Genomic DNA, 18,350 nt, shown 5'->3' with positions numbered 1-18,350 from the left:
GACTAAGGGTCTCCAGAAAGCACATTGGTAACCAGCCACCAGCATGCGATAAAGCATGTGCAGGGTTTCTTCAGAGCACGTGCAGGACTTTTTGTAGTAGCAAAATGTGGAAGAAGTCATTAACGCTATCCAGCCTCCTGATTTCAGTCAGTTTCTCTGCAGACATGGGAAAGGACCAAAGGTCCAGACATTCGTAATCAATGGAAATGAACCTAAACCAACCTCCTCTTGAAGAGTGACAAGTCAATTTAGCCAAATTCCACACAAAGCCCCATGAAGAGGAGGAAGAAGAGTTGGTTCTTATATGCCGCTTTTCCCTACCTGAAGGAGGCTCAAAGCGGCTTACAGTCGCCTTCCCTTTCCTCTCCCCACAACAGACACCCTGTGGGGTAGGTGAGGCTGAGAGAGCCCTGATATCACTGCTCGGTCAGAACAGCTTTCTCAGTGCTGTGGCGAGCCCAAGGTCACCCAGCTGGTTACATGTGGGGGAGTGCAGAATCGAACCCGGCATGCCAGATTAGAAGTCCGCACTCCTAACCACTACACCAAACTGGCTCCCTGACGCCAGGGGCTACTGTTATCAGTGATTCATAAAGCATAGCCCCTCTCCCATCAAGTAGTTGGTAACTGCCCTGAACTTCCATCGCAAACAAGAGATCTGGCCCAAGGTGGATTGCCCCTTATCCAAAAGGGATCAAGCCTGGCAGGATGGATGAAGCGGAAATGGAACCAAATGGATTATTCTAATGTAAACCTCAAGGGCCCAAGATCCTGGCTACTCCAGGTGGCACGCTTGAGCCCTCTTTAGGGTTCTGTCTCTCCGTCACTCTCTCTCTTTTTCACACACACCACACACAATGCAGGGATGTTTACCTATCAGTGCTTCAAAGCAGTTGGCCATGGCATGGCGCAGGTCCGATTCTCGGCAGAGGTCAGGCCCGTGAGCGTAAAGCATAAATCGATCCAGCTCCAGCTTCTACAAAACACCAAGCATTTCCTGTCAAAAAGAGATCAGGCTACCCATAGAGACACATTGCAGGTACACTCCGTAGTGGCACACATGCACGGTAAGAAAGCGACAGGCTTGGCATCAGAGGTCAACGGGAAACCCAACCTGAGGGAAGAGCTCTGGTGAATAGGCTGATTTATTTTCACAACATTTTGAAGAAGAAAAGAGCTGGTTTTATACCCCGTTTTCCTCTACTTTGTCGGATCTCAAAGCGGATTACAATCACCTCCCCTTTCTTTCCCCACAACAAGCACCTTGTGAGGTAGGAGGGGCTGAGAGAGCTCTGAGCATGAACCGAGACTGGTCCAAGGTCACCCCGATGGCTTCACATGGAGGAGGAGGAGATGAGAATCAAATTGGTTCTCCAGATTAGAGTCATCTGCTCTTAACATCCGCATACACGTTAGCTCTCACTTCAGCAAAAGGCACCTTGTGAGGTAGGTGGGGCTGAGAGAGCTCTGAGGAATAACAGGACTGTGACAAGCCCAAGGTCATCCAGAAGGCTTCATGAGGAGTATTGGGGAATCAAACCCACCACCATTATGACATGCTGACTGAGGAAATTAAGTCCACAATTATCTCCCTGATAAAGATGGTGTGCGTAACTCACAAGATGAATATTTTCCAACTGCCCTCTTCAGGAAGGAGACTAAGTGAAGCCCACTGACATGTCTTTGGATATAGATAAGGGTGTCATGAGTCACACTACAAAGAGTATGAACCATTTCTAGCTGGCCTGCAATTTTGTGGCTGGTTCAGCCTCCTGCAGCAGCCATTTTGCAACACACATTTTGAGAGGGGTTCATAGCATAACATATTTAAAGCATAACATATTATATACTCACTGTACGGTCATCTTTTTTTTTTCTTTATAAGTTGTATCAAATTGGATTGGCAAAGTTATATTCTATGTATCTATACTATTTATATTTTTTCTATCGTTGACAAAATGAAAAAATAAAAATATGTATAATTTTTTTAAAAGTATTCCTTAGCTTCTCCTCTTTCAAATCTGGGGATATGGGGAAAGCATATAGATTTGATTTTCAGTTCTAGCAAGGAAATACCTTGCTCTCTGTTCCTTATTCTCCTCAATGAGGAGATTTCTTTGGAGAAGCCAGTCTGCTTATTGAGAATTCAACAGGCCTGATAAAAGGGAAACTATCATTTCCCCCCCCCTCAGTTTTTCATGGTTACAATATCTCTCCTTATAGGTCTTGAAAGAAAATTCTCTTATGCGATTGTGATGCTACAGGCGGACAGATCTCCATTGGAAGCTTAGCTAAGACATGGCCAGTTGGAGCACCCCTTGAAGATAGTGGAAGCCTTTATGAGAAAATGGCACATACCCTGCTCACTTAGCAAACAGAACCTACAACCCATACAAAGATGCCCTCTTCTATTGAGGAAGCACTAAGAAATATAGATGATTAAGCAGTGAGTGAACACAAAATTGCCTAAACTATTTAATGACTTGCAAGATGTCTTAAGAATGACAGTCTCTAGGCCACGGGTGGGCAAAACTGCGGCCCTCCAGATGTCCATGGACTACAATACCCATGAGCCCCTGCCAGCAAATGCTGGCAGGGGCTCATGGGCACTGTAGTCCATGGACATCTGGAGGGCCGCAGTTTTGCCCACCCCTGCTCTAGGCAACTGTGATACGCAAGCAGCAGGGATACAGGGATAAAAGAAATGAGATTTAAGGATTCCAGAACAAAAATGTAAGGGGAAAAACAGCGAGGCATGCCTCTTCTGAAGTCTAAGCTGCATTGGTTAAAGAAATATAAATTGAAAGATCAATCACGAGCCCTCGGGGCAGCAAGCCAGTCTGTGTTCTATGTGTTCAGCAGTATCTAGCTCACCAATGAATCTTTCAGCGGCTAAATACAAGGTAAGCTTTGCTTCATGCCTGCAGTTTGCAGAAATGCTGGTAAAGAGCCATTTGTAAACACAGTGAACTATCCAAGTACACGCACTCAGAGTCCGTTCATTCAATGGAAAGGCCCCCCAGCCTTCTGGGTGAGTCTTTGGTGAGCAGGAGGAACTGTGTACCCCTGCTCTCCACTCTCCAGTCTTTGTGGACAGTGTGGACACAGGATGGGGAGTCTAAAAAGATAGGGTTGCGGAAGGAGGAAGGGCTGGTCAGGGGTGGAGGACGGAAGGCGATTGGCTGGCTGCTGGACAGACAGACGAATTGGTTGGAGGAGGAGGCACTCAGGGGCGGGAAAGTGGGTGTTAAACGCTGAGTGGCACTTAAGCCATGAGACAAGCTCCTCCTCCAAGGCCTTACCAGAAATATTATGTGGAACAGATGAGGTCCCTCCCCAAACTCTGCCCTCCTCATGCTTCACCTTCAAAATCTCTAGGTATTTCCCAACCCACAACAGGAAACCCTATGTAAGTTCCAAAACTGAGTTCTCTGTAATGGTTCTCTGTGCAGCAAGGCTCTCCTGATTCTCCCCCTCAAGGGTTAATGTATGTAGTGACTAACTGGTTCCATCTTGCAGGTGTTACTAAATGGGCTATGAAGCCTACCTCTTCAAGGCCAAAGTGTAGAAGGGACTAATTGGCTCTAGGTCAGAACTTGTATACCGTGGGGAGCGGTAATCTTCTAGAGCAGGGGTAATCAATCTGTGGTTCTCCATGAGCACCTGCCAGCAATTCCCATGAGCCTCTGCCAGCAAACAATTCCCATGAGCCCCCGCCAGCAAACGCTGGCAGGGGCTCGTGGGAATTGTAGTCCATGGACATCTGGAGGACCACAGGTTGACTACCCCTGTTCTAGAGCAGGCTTTTTCAACCAGGGTTTTGTGAAACCCTGGGGTTTCTTGATGGCCCTGGAAGGGTTTCCCAGATGGGTGGATTATTTTTTAATATATATTTTAAATTTGTTAAACATTTACTGGGTAATATGGTCATGTTGACCCACCCACCCCAAATGGCCAGTGAAGGACCTGGAAGAACCGGAAAGAGGAGGGTCCCTACATAGTTATGGTTCCCAATCGTACTCTGCACGATCACACCACTTCTGGGGTTTCTCTAAACCTGAAGAATGTTTCAGGGGTTTCTCAACAGTAGTCAGATGTATTCTGATTGGTTAATTATCACTATGAAATTACAATATGAAAAAAGAAAGGTTCACAATGAAAAATCAACAGACAAAAACTGGGAACCTTTCCCAAGGCACTATGTCTGTAATAATGTATACAATGAATTTCAATTCAATTTCTTTTACAATTCTTTTATACACCAGAAGGAACAACCATAACGGCTTCTAGATAAATTCCATTTTCATTGACTTCATCAGTGGTTGACTCCTCCAATCCTCCAAAAACAGTTGTATCAAAGGTGGCAAAATCCTACCGCCTTTTCTTATATTACTACGCTAGTGGTCATTGACTAGCATTCCCCACAGTACCCTAGAGAGCCTATGGCCTAATGATACTAAAATATTAAAATAGTAATATAAGGAAGGGAAATTGAAATTCATTGTATACATTATTATAAACATATTGCCTTGGAAAGGTTCCCTGTTTTCTTTTGTTGGTTAATTATCACTGCCAAAGACTATAACTGGCCCAGGAATTTGGAATCAAACTAGCTAGCGCAGATTTTGATGAAATAAGGCATTGACCATGAGCTGCCTGTTTGCAAATGCACAATACTATAAATCAGGGGTAGTCAAGCTGCGGCCCTCCAGATGTCCATGGACATCTGGAGGGCCGCAGTTTGACTACCCCTGCTATAAATGCGTCAGCTAATGCCTAAGACTTCCTTGGTGTAAGAATGAGCCACCTAATGCAACCGTTCATCATGTTAAACTAGCATTTATTTTCTGAACCTGCCTACTTTTAGAGACTTGTGTCGCCTGTTGATAAGCTGATATTCTATAACCTGCTGTAAGAAATTTCACACATATATATTTTATATAAAAGTGCGCGGGGAACCCATGGAGGCCAGGTTGGGACACCTTGACATTCTCTAAGGGTTAGAACCCAGAGATACATATTTCTAGGATCAGAGAAGTGACCCAGCCACTTAAGAAATTATCGAAAGCTGTTGCCTGGCTAGCTCACCCAGGTGGGATCCTAACCCCGCACGCAGCGCCGCGGACTAAATAAAGCCGTAAGGGCTTAGGGGGAGGAGTTAGGGCGGGCTCTGTCCGGGATGAGGAAGGGTGCCGATTGGCCCCTTCCTCCAGACAGACCTGACGCGGTGCCTCTCGCCACGTCAGGCCGCAGGCCAGGGAATTTCACAACCGTCCCTACTGGGGGAGAAAACTGTACCCCTTTTCTTTTTAGGTCCCACCCAGCTGAGGTCAACTTTCCTTGACTAGCAGGTGGGTAGGCAGAGATTGAACAAGTGAATCTTCTCTTATAATGGAGATAACGTGATGAAAACCTCTCATCTGTACCCTGAATAAAATTATATAGGATAAGAACTGCAGAGAGGTGGGGAAAAATAATTTCTGTGAGATATAATAAGACTGACACAAATATGGGAAGAATATGAACTGATTTAACAATGTTGCCTGTCATATAAAGCGGGAAAAGGATCACTTTTGTTGCAGGTAACTGGTAAAAGGAGATATTTTTTAAAGGATGGTAGTTGTATTTTTCCCTTTGAGCCATGTATTCATTTACAAAGCCTGGCCTTCAGTTTTAACCACTGAACACAGAGCTTCTGCAAGCTTCCCCGGAAGCTTGAAATATTCATTACTGTCACGCGTTGCCGAAAGAGCTACTGCTGACAGTTCAGGCCTGCTCAGTTTCATCTAGTTGGAGCTGATCTCAGGGTTCCAGAATTTCACCACTGCGAGGTTTGATAAGTTATCCTTAACCCCGTTATTGACTGTTATTAGTCTATGATACAAGTATTTATGTTTGACCCGCTTTCAACAGAATTGTCCCAGACTGAGCTACATAAAACACAATAAGACAAATGCAGTCAATAATGTGATTTAAACAAGACGAAAAACCCAACATCATCAATGGCTAAAAAAAAAGAGATGATCCACCCACCATGAGCTGAGCTTTGCTTGCAGAATAAAGGCTTTTTATCTCTCCCTCCCATTTCAGTCTGCTGTGCACCTCCCCATTTTTTTTTTTGATATAGGGTTCTGGGGGGCTGCAATGGGAGACAGAAGCAAGCAAAAGCTGCCCCGAACACACACACACACAAAGTGGCCTTTCCACCAGCAGAAGACTAGCTACAGATACAAGTACAGAAAGATCCTGAAACTCATCATTCTTACCAGGCAATGGACTCCACGAACAGGGGCCAAGGACACCCTTTCTGAGGTCAAATATTCAGAACTGTGCATAGTATTCCCAGTACAGCCATGCCACAGATCCACACAAGGGCATCCCAACACAAGATGTTTTATTTTCAGTCTCTTCTAAATAACCCGTAGCACAGAATCCGCCTTTCACGCTACTGCAGCACACAAGAGTTGATCTTTCCATTGCACTGTCTACAACAATCCCTGTACCTTCTCTCCCCCACCCACGCCCGGTCAGTCGCCCCCAGTTTAATGCATATTTAAAATCAGCATTTAAAAAAAAACAGACACACAATTTGCCACATTGTCCCCTGCACCTCCATCCTCACCAAGCTCTCCACAACCCACTAGTCTTTGTCATCCTAAATGATCCCTTCTCTTCTCAGTCTTAATGTAGACCAGGAGTAGTCAAACTGCGGACCTCCAGATGTCCATGGACTACAATTCCCATGAGCCCCTGCCAGCATTCGCTGGCAGGGGCTCATGGGAATTGTAGTCCATGGACATCTGGAGGTCCGCAGTTTGACTACCCTGATCTAGACCAACTCTGACCTCGGCTAATTTGATATCGTCAGATCTGAGAAGCTAAGCAAGGTTAGTGCTTAGGTGGGGAAGACCAAGGAAGTCTAGTGTTGCTATACCGCAGGGGTAGTCAAACTGTGGCCCTCCAGATGTCCATGGACTACAATTCCCAGGAGCCCCCTGCCAGTGAATTCCTGGGAATTGTAGTCCATGGACATCTGGAGGGCCGCAGTTTGACTACCCCTGTTCTATACTGTCCTCCCATACGGCTCAGGGCAGTTCACATAAAACATTGCAGGGGGAATACATCTGGAGGGCTGTAGTTTGACTACCCCTGCTATACCGAGTCAGGAAATAACAAAAAATCCTCCGGATGTCTCCTGCCTTGAAAATCCTATGAGGTCACCGTAAGTTGACTGAAACTTGATGGCAAAAGAAAAGAAAGCAAAATAACACAAAAACAGATCCGCTGGGGAACCCTACTGCCAGTTTGGTGTAGTGGTTGGGAGTCCGGACTTCTAATATGGCACGACAGGTTCGATTCTGCGCTCCCCCACTTGCAGCCAGCTAGGTGACCTTGGGCTCGCCATGGCACTGATAAAACTGTTCTGACCGAGCAGTGATATCAGGGCTCTCTCAGCCTCACCCACCTCACAGGGTGTCTGTTGTGGGGAGAGGAAAGGGAAGGAGACTGTTAGCCACTTTGAGACTCCTTCGGGTAGGGAAAAGCGGCATATAAGAACTAACCTTCTTCTTCAGTAATTAGGGCTCTCTCAGCCTCACCCACCTCACAGGGTGTCTGTTGTGGGGAGAGGAAAGGGAAGGAGACTGTTAGCCACTTTGAGACTCCTTCGGGTAGAGAAAAGCGGCATATAAGAACCAACTCTTCTTCTTCTTCTTCTTTCCTTCCATTCTTAGAACTGTCCATTTACTCCCCTTGCCTGCTTTTCTAAGATTTATAACCCATCCTCTCATGCCATGACTTCTTCAGAAGCTTTTGGAAAGGCACTGTCATTCCTTTTTGAAAGTTCAGTAGCATGCCTAAAAGATCACACTCAACCAAATGATTAAAGACTTTCAGAAGCATGGCTTCTCTTTGCAGAAGCTGTGCTGATTCTTCTTTGGTAGGGCTTGTTCTTCTACACGCTTAAGTCTATCTTTAAATAATCAAGAAAACTCAGAATGCCTGTTGGGTATGAGAAACCTGCTGTCTTTACATCATAAATATGCCCTGAAGAGTTCAGCTTCATTGGCAACCAATCTGTCACAGAGCCACTTACTAATTCAAAGAGTTAATATAAAACGAATTACACCTACCTTAGCCAGCATGGCAAGATGCTGGTTCTGAACAATGGCAGTGCGGTATGTGGCTAATCCTCCTTCCTCTAAACTTGGAAATAAGTAGTACAAATGGACACTGAAACAAATAATGAAACCACATTGTAACCTCAAAAAACTCCAGAGTTAATTCCTCTAGGAGGTGTTTTTGCCCACTACATGAGTCTCCATTTTTTTTCCTGAGTCACAATATCAATCTCTGTCAGGGATACAACAGCTTACCAGACTCCATGCAGAAACCGCTTTACAGCCCCTGCCGAACTGCTGAGTTTGGACAGGGCCTCAACCGGGGCCAGGGCCTTTTGTGCTTTGGCCCCAGCTTGGTGGAATGAGCTCCCTAATGAGATCAGCACCTGAACTCCAGCAGTTCTACAGGGCCTGTGAAACAGAGCTATTCCGCCAATGGCTACGGCCAGCGCACCCATTGCATGTTGTATCATAGCAGATTGATGAACCTTCTGATAGATATAGATATATGAATCTGAACATATAAATAAAATGGCAAGAGGGTGGTGGGAGGAGTTGGGACTTCTTACCTAACCACCAATCAGGTAGGCTGTCCTGGTTGTCCCATCCCTGATTGGCCTTCTGTCCAATTAACAGCCAATCAGGTAGCATGTGCCGCCACTGGCCACATCCCCCTCCAACATCTTCCACTTTGAAGAAGTGCCAGCTCCCCCATAAGGTAGACAGCCAGAGGGAACTGGAAAGGAGGGCGGAGGACCTAGGACTGTGGGCACGGTAGGGGAAAGGGTGAGAGGGAGCCCCTGCCTGCGCTTGCCCCCACCACAAGCGGCCACGGCCTCGCCAGGCATCAGCAGGGCTTCTGGGGGAGGGGAGGGCGAACCAGGCCCTGACACAGCCGCAGTGACTTATGAACTCGCACAAGAACTTTTGTTTTGAAAAGTTTCAATGAAGTTTGCAAGTCTGTAGGCAACATAAAGGTTTGATATCAAGCAGCTTGGCTAAATATCTGTTGATAGAAAACCAGTAAGAGGTCATATTGAGAAATAGCTCCCATAATTCGTTGTGTTCACACTTCTAAGCTCCTCCAATGAATCTGGAAAAGTAGTTTAGCTTTCCAATCACCCTGGTGAGGCACATGCAGCCAAGAGATCTCAGCAAGCCCACTGCAGCCCTCCACATCTTGAGAGCGAGGTAGAGTTCAGATAAGTGCCCCAATAAAGCTTTTTGACTCAATTAACACATATATTATTTGCTAGAAAAGGCCTTGGGCATTTTAAGCACTTGACTTGTTCAGAGGCCTTAATTCTCTAACAAGGGTAGACCGGATTATAATCGAAGCAGAAAACTCCGAAGGAGCAAATGAATGTAAACCGACAGATATTCAGGCCATATGCTAAAGGCACTTGGAACTGGATCGTCCCAAATTCACAGTGCGAGACGGCGAACAACTTGCTCAGAGACAGGTCCAGCAGAGTTCAATGGGACTCCCTCCTAATGGGAGTGTGGCGAGAATTACAACCCTAAGTGGCACTTCCTTCTAAGTACCCTTGTGGAGGAATCACGCTGTTAGTCTGTCAGAGGTGCTCAGCTCAATTCACATAAAATCGCATCAGGAAGGCGAGGCATTCGCGGCTGCCAATTTTCGAGCCACAAAGAGATTGCCCATAAAAAAGAATCCACCGTGGGGAGTTTACCATATGTATAAATACGACAAGCTTGTTTTTGAGCATTAAATAAATCTGCTGTCTTTCGGCACCTGTTATTTTATTAAGGGGTAAAAGCCCATATATATGTATATTTAATGCAGAACGATACAAGGAGCCGCGCAGCCAAGAGAGAGAGGAAGGCGAAAATACAAACCAATGCTATTTTCTTTTCTTTATCTCTAACATCTCAACACTTTTAGAGCCTTGCTTCAAATGAGCCGGCTATTTTTCCCATTACAAGTGGACACACCTGAGATCTGGAAATGGGTTTCAAGTCTGCGATTCGGTTTTCCTTTTTTAAAATATATATATATATATATCTACTCCTGGCACAAATGGCTCTTATCAAGAAAATGGCTGCTGTTCACACTAGACTTTTTTTAAAAAGTCAATTTTATGTTATTTTTGCAGCCCCCCCCCCCCCCCGGATGTTTTTATAGACCCATCTGCAAAGGAAAAATTGGAGCAATTTCCTATTAACTGGGAATATTTTAGTGATTTATTTTTTAAATTGCTTAGACGCAAACTTGGGTGTGTAATTACCTAAAGAAAGGTAGAATGCCTGGCGTGCCTTGTCAGATTTAATAAATAATAGCCCCGGATTCGGGGGGGGGGGGGGCGAGACTCGCAATCTCACTCCTTGCTTCAGAGTACAGAAAGCAAACTCAAGAAGCTCCATGACAAGAAGATGACACGTTCTGAAATGATGTATTCTTTTTATTTGCAGGATATAAACTTTGAAACATTTGAACCTCGACTCGGAGCCATTTTCCAGAGCAGTTATGAGCAACTTGAAATTACATCTGATGGGATAGAGGCATCAGCTTTTAATCTTGCAATATTACACTTTAAAGGCCTCTTAGTGGCTTTGAAACTCCCTCGGTCTACAAGGAGACGCAACTTCTCAAGCTAGGCCAGACGGGAAACGACGATTGTGCCTTGCATAGGCTCTTTTCTTTTCAGCATCTGTTAACTGTGGAGTGCCACAGTTAACTGGAGTGGGAAGTGAAAGGCTTTGGCCTAGAACAGGCTTTCTCAACCAGGGTTTCTTGATGGCCTTGTTAAATATTTTATTGGGTGAGATCACCATATGCGGTCCTGTCGACCTGCCCCAATCTGTCAAAATGGCCAATGACAGGCCTGGAGGGGAGGGGAAGGGCCCCAGGTGGGCATGTCCACAGCTGTGCTTCCCAACCCAACTGTGCGTGATCATGCCGCTTCTGGAATTTCATGACGCCTGAAGAATGTTTCAGGGGTTTCTCAATGGTAAAAAGGAAAAGAAGAGCTGGGATTTTGCACCCCACTTTTTTTAACCCAAAGGAGTCTCCGAGGGGCTTACAATTGCCTTCTTCTCCTCACAACAGGCCTGGGGAGGAGGCATGGGGAATAAAATCCCCTCCATATGAAGCCAGATGGGTGACCTTGGGCCACCTTTTAGACCCACCTACCTCACAGGGTGTCCATTATGGGGAGAGGAAGGAAAGGTTATTGTAAGCTGTTATGAGATGCCTTCAGGTAGTGAAAACCAGGGTACAAAAAAACAGTTCTTCTTCTTCTGCAGGCCAAACAGATGGATTGGTTGGAGTTTTTTGCTGGGGCCAAATAGCAGCCGACACGTGCACTTTTGACAGGGAAATACCATAAAAGGAAAGAATCAGACCTTTCCTTCCCAAGTGATGTGGCCCAGAACCACAGGAAGTGGTTTATGTGGTTACACACACAAACACAAAAAACTCATCTGAAGACCCAGAGGCTTCCAACAAAAGAGCAACTCAAACTGACCCTCTCCCAGCTTGAGCATTTTTTGTTCTATATAGATCCCACCGCAGGCTGGATCCAGTATTTGAAGTCCTCTCCATCCACATCTACAGTAACGGTCCCAGAATGTGAACTCCTCACAGTATCTGATCAAAATGGCTGTTCCTGGCTAAAAAAAGAAAGCTTGGCTATTGGTGGGAATTGTTAGAAATTGCTAATAGGCTGGCAGGGAAGGTGTGGTCCTGATCTGACAGAGGGACTCTGTGCCTCCTTCATAAGAACAGGAAAGGGACCAATATGCCCAACAGGGGCATCTGAGAACCAAACAGGGATGCTTTGAGAAAAAGACGCAGGAAAGGAAATAGGGGCACGAACCTTCTACAGAAGCATGAATGTTAGGCATGCATGCAATACGTACCTGGTCAAAAATTCAACTACGGCATCACCCAAAAATTCCAAGCGCTCGTTATGATTAATCCTGGAGGGAAAAATTAAAAATTGCCATGAGTGGTTGTTATGTACATTAGGATAGGAGAAGAAGAAACAGTCGTTTTTTGGGGTAGTATGCAAAAAGAGTCACATTCCCTTTTTTAAACATTATCTTCTCCAACATTTGTGTATTTTATTTTTCCTGTCAAGCTGACTGTGGGGTTTTCCAGGCATGAGACATTCAGAGGTGGTTTGCTACTGCCTGCCTTCGAATTCCTTGAAAGTCCCTCATCCAAGTCTTATCCAGGACTGACAATCTTTAGCTTCTGAGCTCTGAGAAGATCAGGCCAACCTGGGCTATCCAAGTCAGGGCATTCTCCCTGGGTGTGACCGTCACCTCCAGACTAACTACCGTGACTCGTTCTAGGCAGGCCTGCTCTTGGGTTTGATCCAGAGATCACAGCTGGTGCAAAATGCAGCCACAAGGGTCCTAATGAGGACCTTCTGCAGGGCACGTATTCAGCTGCACTAGTTGCCAGTGGAGTTCTAGATCAGTTCAAGGTGCTGGTGTTAATCTTCAAGGCCTTACATCAGGGGTAGTCAAACTGCGGCCCTCCAGATGTCCATGGACTACAATTCCCAGGAGCCCCTGCCAGCATTCGCTGGCAGGGGCTTCTGGGAATTGTAGTCCATCGACATCTGGACGGCCGCAGTTTGACTACCCCTGCCTTACGTGGTCTGCAGGTCCACCTCTCCCTATACACCCTCAGAAGAGTGTCACACTGCTAAACAACTTGTTGGAGATCTCTGACCCTGGAGAGATGGGACTGGCCCTGACCAGAGCCAGGGTCTTTTTCAGTCCTGGCTCCTGCTTGGTGGAATGAGCTGCCAGCAGATACCTGGGCCCCTATGAAACTAATCAAGTTCCAAAGGACCTGCAAAACAGCATTCTTCCACCCGACCTATGGTTGAGGCCAGGACAAAATCAATAGCTACTATGGGCCTCCCAAAGTCCCCCCTTTCTCCATGCCCCCCCTTTCCTTCCCATCTCCCAAGTAGTGACCCCCCCCCCTTTGCCTATAGACTTCCATCTTGTATAAGGGGCCGTGAAAGCGAAAATTGGCATGGAAATTAATTTTTTAAATTTTTTAATGACTGTATGTGTTGTAAGCCATGGGGAGGGCCGGCCTAGAAATAGAAACAGAAATAAATATACAGCACGCTTAATATAAGGGGCTTCCAGTGCATCGTATGCAAACACAAGCAGTCTGAAAATAAGGCCAAGCACAAAATAGGGGGTCTTTAAGCCGTTCTGGAGGGCTTGCAAGACAGAACTGTTTTGCCAGACCAACGTTTGAGGCTAGGAAAGAATGTTGTGAGACGCAGGTCTCCTCGCCGGACGACCCGTCTCCCGATACAATCCCTCCAAGCTCTGACTAACCCTTCAGAAAGGTTTAAATTATCAAGAGGAGGCGTTTTTAATACATAAGAGTTTTGTAGGATTGTTTTCAAACCTGTTGTAACCCACTCTGAGGCAACCAGGAAAGAGTGGAATAAAAATTAAAAGTTATTATCATGGCCAATTTCTCCAAAGAAGGGAAAGGTAAGCAACCCATGCAACGGTGGCCCCAGGACGGTTTTCCTGTGAGCTCTCGTCAGCACAGGGGTCCTCTACTGGGCCACCTGCTGGCTCTTGGAGCCATGCTCACATGGGAAGAGAATAGCAAAAGTGTCCACACAACCTTGTGGAGATGCTCCCCCAACCCTCCCAAGCCAGCAGATCCCCTTTCTAGCATTGATATGCATCACTGCCCAGATTGGAGGTTTGCCCTGTCTCTCAGACAACCTGCATTGTGTACTCTAAGCTGGAGAGCCTGCTTTTACTCTGTCCTCCTCCACCTGAAGCCTGCTGGGTGACCTGGAGCCAGTCTCAGTTCTCTTAGAGCTCTCCCAGCCCCACCTGCCTCACAAGGTGCCTGTTGTGGGGAGAGGAAGGGAAGGCGATCATAAGCCGCTTTGAGACCTCTTCGGGTAGAGGAAAGAGAAATATCTATTCCTCCTCTTCTTGGGAGTTGCCAGCAACGTCAGAGGAAGAGGCAGCCAAAGGGCAGCTTTCTTCTTTACACGGAACTGCCAATCCATCCAGGTCAGTATCCAGACCAGCATCAGCTCTCCAAGGCCCTCAAGCAGAGGTCTTTCACCTCACAGACAAGCTGCAGTGGCGCCCCCTTAAAGTGAGGACCCTTGACCCCGCTCCCATCCAAATGACTCAGTCATAGGGGATGTCTGTGCCCCCTGGGGGCCACACAAAGTTTTACTGATGTTGCGGTCCAGGGTACAGAAGGCAAAAAGGAGTGACAGATGAGGCATGCCTTCATGGTCTCTGCTGAGCTACCAGAGGACCCCTCTGATCCACCAGAGTCTTCCTCGCTGCTGTCACTGCCCCCAGGTCCTGCACTGTGGGTTCCCAAGTGAGCATGCCTGGGGCTCCCAAGTAAATCCAGGCTCTGCAGGTTGCGGGCCCAACCCCTGGACACAAGAAGCAGGTTGAGCCTTGCACAGCTGGAAGACTGAACTTTGCCGCCCCCCAGCAGATATGGAGAAGAGCGTTTCGCACCACAAAATAAACCAAGGAGATGACGCAACGTCCTCCTCATTTGAATTGGCAGCAAGCGATCCAAAGACTGGCTCGGGTCCAGGGATCAATTACCAACACCCCCGATCCCTTTGCTGGCACGGCCTCAAAAGGCAATCAAGGATTCCAGAGCTGCAGGTGTGCCCGGCTCTGATGTGTCTCGCTGGCGGGGAACTGGCACAGAAAGGGGGGAGAAACATCTTGGCTCTCAAGCCCCTTCAATTGCAATCAGTTTATGAAGGATCTCCAAGGAAAAATGCCTCCCAATAAATGTGGGCAGGCACTGAGAACCACTCAGGAACATTGTCTGAGAGAGAACGGGCGTGATATTGCCAAGGACTGCTCTTGGGGACACTCAAGATCAGGGGTAGTCAAACTGCGGCCCTCCAGATGTCCATGGACTACAGTTCCCAGGAGCCCCTGCCAGCATTCGCTGGCAGGGGCTCCTGGGAATTGTAGTCCATGGACATCTGGAGGGCCGCAGTTTGACTACCCCTGCTCAAGATGAACCTGGGTAAGCATTTACGGATACGACTGAAGCACCGCTCTTCTTTCCTTTGGGTGCCCGAGATAATGGTTTGTCAGATCCCGCCAGCTTACCCAGCGGTGAAAAAGGGAGAGACTGGCCCACCATAAGGACGGTGCTGGGGACCATGGGGCTTCCCACAGACAGAAGCCACGTGGAGGGGGACCTGGCAGGAACTGAGCAATAAAACTGGCTGGACCCAATCCAACATGAGATAATCCTCTACATCTACAGAACCCGTGAGTGGGTTAGAAATGTTGCGGCTCCTGAGGAATCATGGAAGAAAATAGGAGCCTTCTACCCCTGGCCCACCCTCACAGAAAGGTCCCACTGAAACCTCCAGAAATCAAACATTTTTTTCACACAAGGCAGACCTATCTGTTATGGTCCCCAGGTTCTGAAGATGCTTTGGGGGGCGCCGTGACAGACAGGGCCTTCTCCCATGGTGACCCTTTTAACCGGAAGGCTCTATCAGACCTTGCTTTTGGTGTGAACTACCGACAAACAGGACAGGTGCTCACTTCTCCCAAGCATGATAAGCACTGGTTGTGCTCATCTGAGCATGGTGTTTTGACTCCACATTGGCTGCACTTCTCGACTCAACGCTGGTCTTAGTAGTCATGGAGGGTTAAAAATGGGAACAGCATGGATTGGGGGGCCAGACCACACAGCCGGAGCAATGGAACAACTAGGAAACATGCCCACAAATCATGGCGGCAAAAAGGGAACTGAGGTTGGGGGGACGTTCGGCCCTGTACATGTGACCCAACAGGAGGGAAATCCTGAACATGCATGGTCAGAAGGCCAAGCGGCCCCTTTCAGAGCTTTGGATAGTAAAAAGTTCTCCAGGGCAGGCCTGTGAGTGCACAATGTGTTCTCCGTGTTGGTCTGAAGGAACAGGATAACGTTTAAGACCAACAAAGTTTTATTCCAGGGATAAGCTTTTGTGCGCATGCACACAAGCTCACCAGGAAGTTCACTGGATATTTTCATTTTCGCTCACTTGTTTCCCAAAAAACTTCAAGCAAAATGAGAAGTGTGCATGCACACAAAAGCTTAGTCCCAGAATAAAACCCCTATATTAATTTTTGTTCCTTTTTCAGCCTAATTCAATAAAAGGTGTTTTGGCCTGTTTTCTTTGCTCCATGCCCCCCTCCAGTGACTTCCTGCAAGTAACAAATTCATCCTTTCGCGGAGGAAGTTAGACGCACCAGATGGCTTTATGTACGCCATATAAATGCAAAAAATCCTCTCTCTTTGTAAATGTGCGAAAACAGACAAACCCCAGAAGTATGACTTTCCCAGTCAAATTAATTAAGAGCGGGTGCGGAGAGAGGAGACGAGCATGCATGATAGATTCAAATGCATTCTGTCTCACCCAGCCCCACACCCGCAGGACACTTTGGGCCTGTTTAAAAACACAAAAAATGGGGGGGGGGGGAACCCTCCATAGCTTTATGTGTAAAAGAACAAAATCCTGAACTCAACACGGCTGTAACCATGCAACTTCTCAAAATGAAACCCCCAAAGTAGAACCAAACTACGGAAACTCCGAGGTTCAGGCATCTACGTGAAACAATGTGAGGAATGTACCGGGAGATGAGCTGAAAAGGCAGCTTATCCCGGTGGCTTCAAAAGTAATTCTGTGTGCTGCCATTCCAGGACCCCAACAGCCTTCTCAAACACACAAACAGCTATCTCTCAGCCACACAGTTTAAGCTTCGCACGCAGGTCTTGGGCTCTATCCCACCCGCAGTCACTCAAGATCTCAGCAGCTGGGCCAGGAAAGGTGTTTCCTTGGGATTTGTGAAAGCCTTCACGACTACCTGTAGGACAATGTCGGTTGCCACCAGCCAGCTTCTGCGGTGGGCCGCAACCAATTTACAAATGTTTGTCACGGGTGAGGGATCAAAACCACGGAAGGTCAGGAACCTGCAAGCCAAGCCTGCTCCTAGAGGGAAGGGATTTGTGCCTGGATTGTCCTGATCCAATGTGTTGAGGGAAATTCAAGATTGGTTCTTGGCTTTGGGGGAAAAGCCAATGGGCATGGGAGACACCTCAGCAACATGAACATGGACACGTGAAGCTGCCTTATACTGAATCAGACAAGCAGTCCAGCCAAGTGAGTCCCATCTACTCAGACAGGCAGTGCTCTCCAGGACCTCAGACTGAGATCTTTCCCATCACCTCCTGCCTGATCCTTTCAGCTGGAGATGCCGGGGATTGAACCTGGGACCTTCTGCATGCCAAGCACATGCTCTTCCACTGAGCCATAGCCCCTCTACTTGGGTCTCCAGGGCCCCAGACTGATGTCTTTCCCATCACCTCCTGCCTGGTCCTTTCAACTGGAAATGCCAGGGATTGAATCTGAGACCCTGTGCACGCCAAGCACATGCTCTTCGAGTGAACCAGGCTTCCCTCCCCTGCTTCACCTCTGCATCTGGGGAGCCGTCCCACAATAGCACCATCAAGCCTTCCCCTTCCCCCCACAAATTATTTGTGTACCTGGAAGGAGCTGGATCATCTTGTCCAAGTCGAGACATTATATTGATCAAGGTGTTTATGCCTGTGAAGGACAAACAGCACAACATTAAATTTAGAAAGAGAGAGAGACAGACAGAGGCCTCGTATGGACAGATCTGTGCAAGAAACTCTGGATTGAGACCCCCTTCCATTCTGGTGAGGGACGTCACTGGCCTTGCTCTGAAGAGTCACCCACCACGCACCAAAAGGAGCTAGGTTCCCCTCACTGATGCTTCTCAGCACCACGGCACTCAGCCACAGCTGGGGACCTGCGGAACGGAGAAACCATTCTCTCCTCTTCCTAACTGTCTGCATAGGTCATAAATATATCTTGTACTATAACCCCCCCCCCCAGAAGTGAGATACCTGGTAAAGGAGGCCAGTGAAAGTAAGGTATCTGGTTCCTCCCACAAGTTTCTTTTAAATATTTTAAAAAGTAGTTCAGCAGTGGGATGGGCTGCCTAAAGAGGTGGTGAGCTCCCCGTCACTGGTGGTCTTCAAGCAGCGGCTGGACAGACCCTTATCCTGGATGCTGGAGGCTGATCCTGCACTGAGCAGGAGATTGGACTAGATGGCCTGGATGTCCCCTCCCAACTTATGATTCTTTGAGTCTATGAAATAATCCTGGATAATTGCTTCAAGACTCCCAACAA

The 18,350-nt window shown here is 47.3% G+C and overlaps 1 protein-coding gene across 2 annotated transcripts in view; it reads right to left on the bottom strand.

Annotated features, from left to right (window-relative positions):
* DROSHA (drosha ribonuclease III) overlaps positions 1–18,350 on the bottom strand; it is a 108,050-nt gene that overhangs the window by 43,578 nt on the left and 46,122 nt on the right. For both annotated transcript variants that reach the window (XM_077353447.1, XM_077353445.1), the window contains exons 19-22: positions 17,680–17,740; positions 12,003–12,062; positions 8,133–8,232; positions 874–976 (exon numbers count right to left, since the gene is read on the bottom strand). In XM_077353447.1, coding sequence (XP_077209562.1) covers positions 874–976; positions 8,133–8,232; positions 12,003–12,062; positions 17,680–17,740 — 324 coding nt within the window. The remainder of the gene's footprint in view (positions 1–873; positions 977–8,132; positions 8,233–12,002; positions 12,063–17,679; positions 17,741–18,350) is intronic.

Source organism: Paroedura picta, chromosome 9 (genome assembly GCF_049243985.1).
Source record: "Paroedura picta isolate Pp20150507F chromosome 9, Ppicta_v3.0, whole genome shotgun sequence".
In the NCBI taxonomy this organism is placed as follows: domain Eukaryota; kingdom Metazoa; phylum Chordata; class Lepidosauria; order Squamata; family Gekkonidae; genus Paroedura; species Paroedura picta.
Note: the sequence above shows the minus strand (reverse complement) of the source record. Positions and strands in the feature narration are given on the sequence as shown.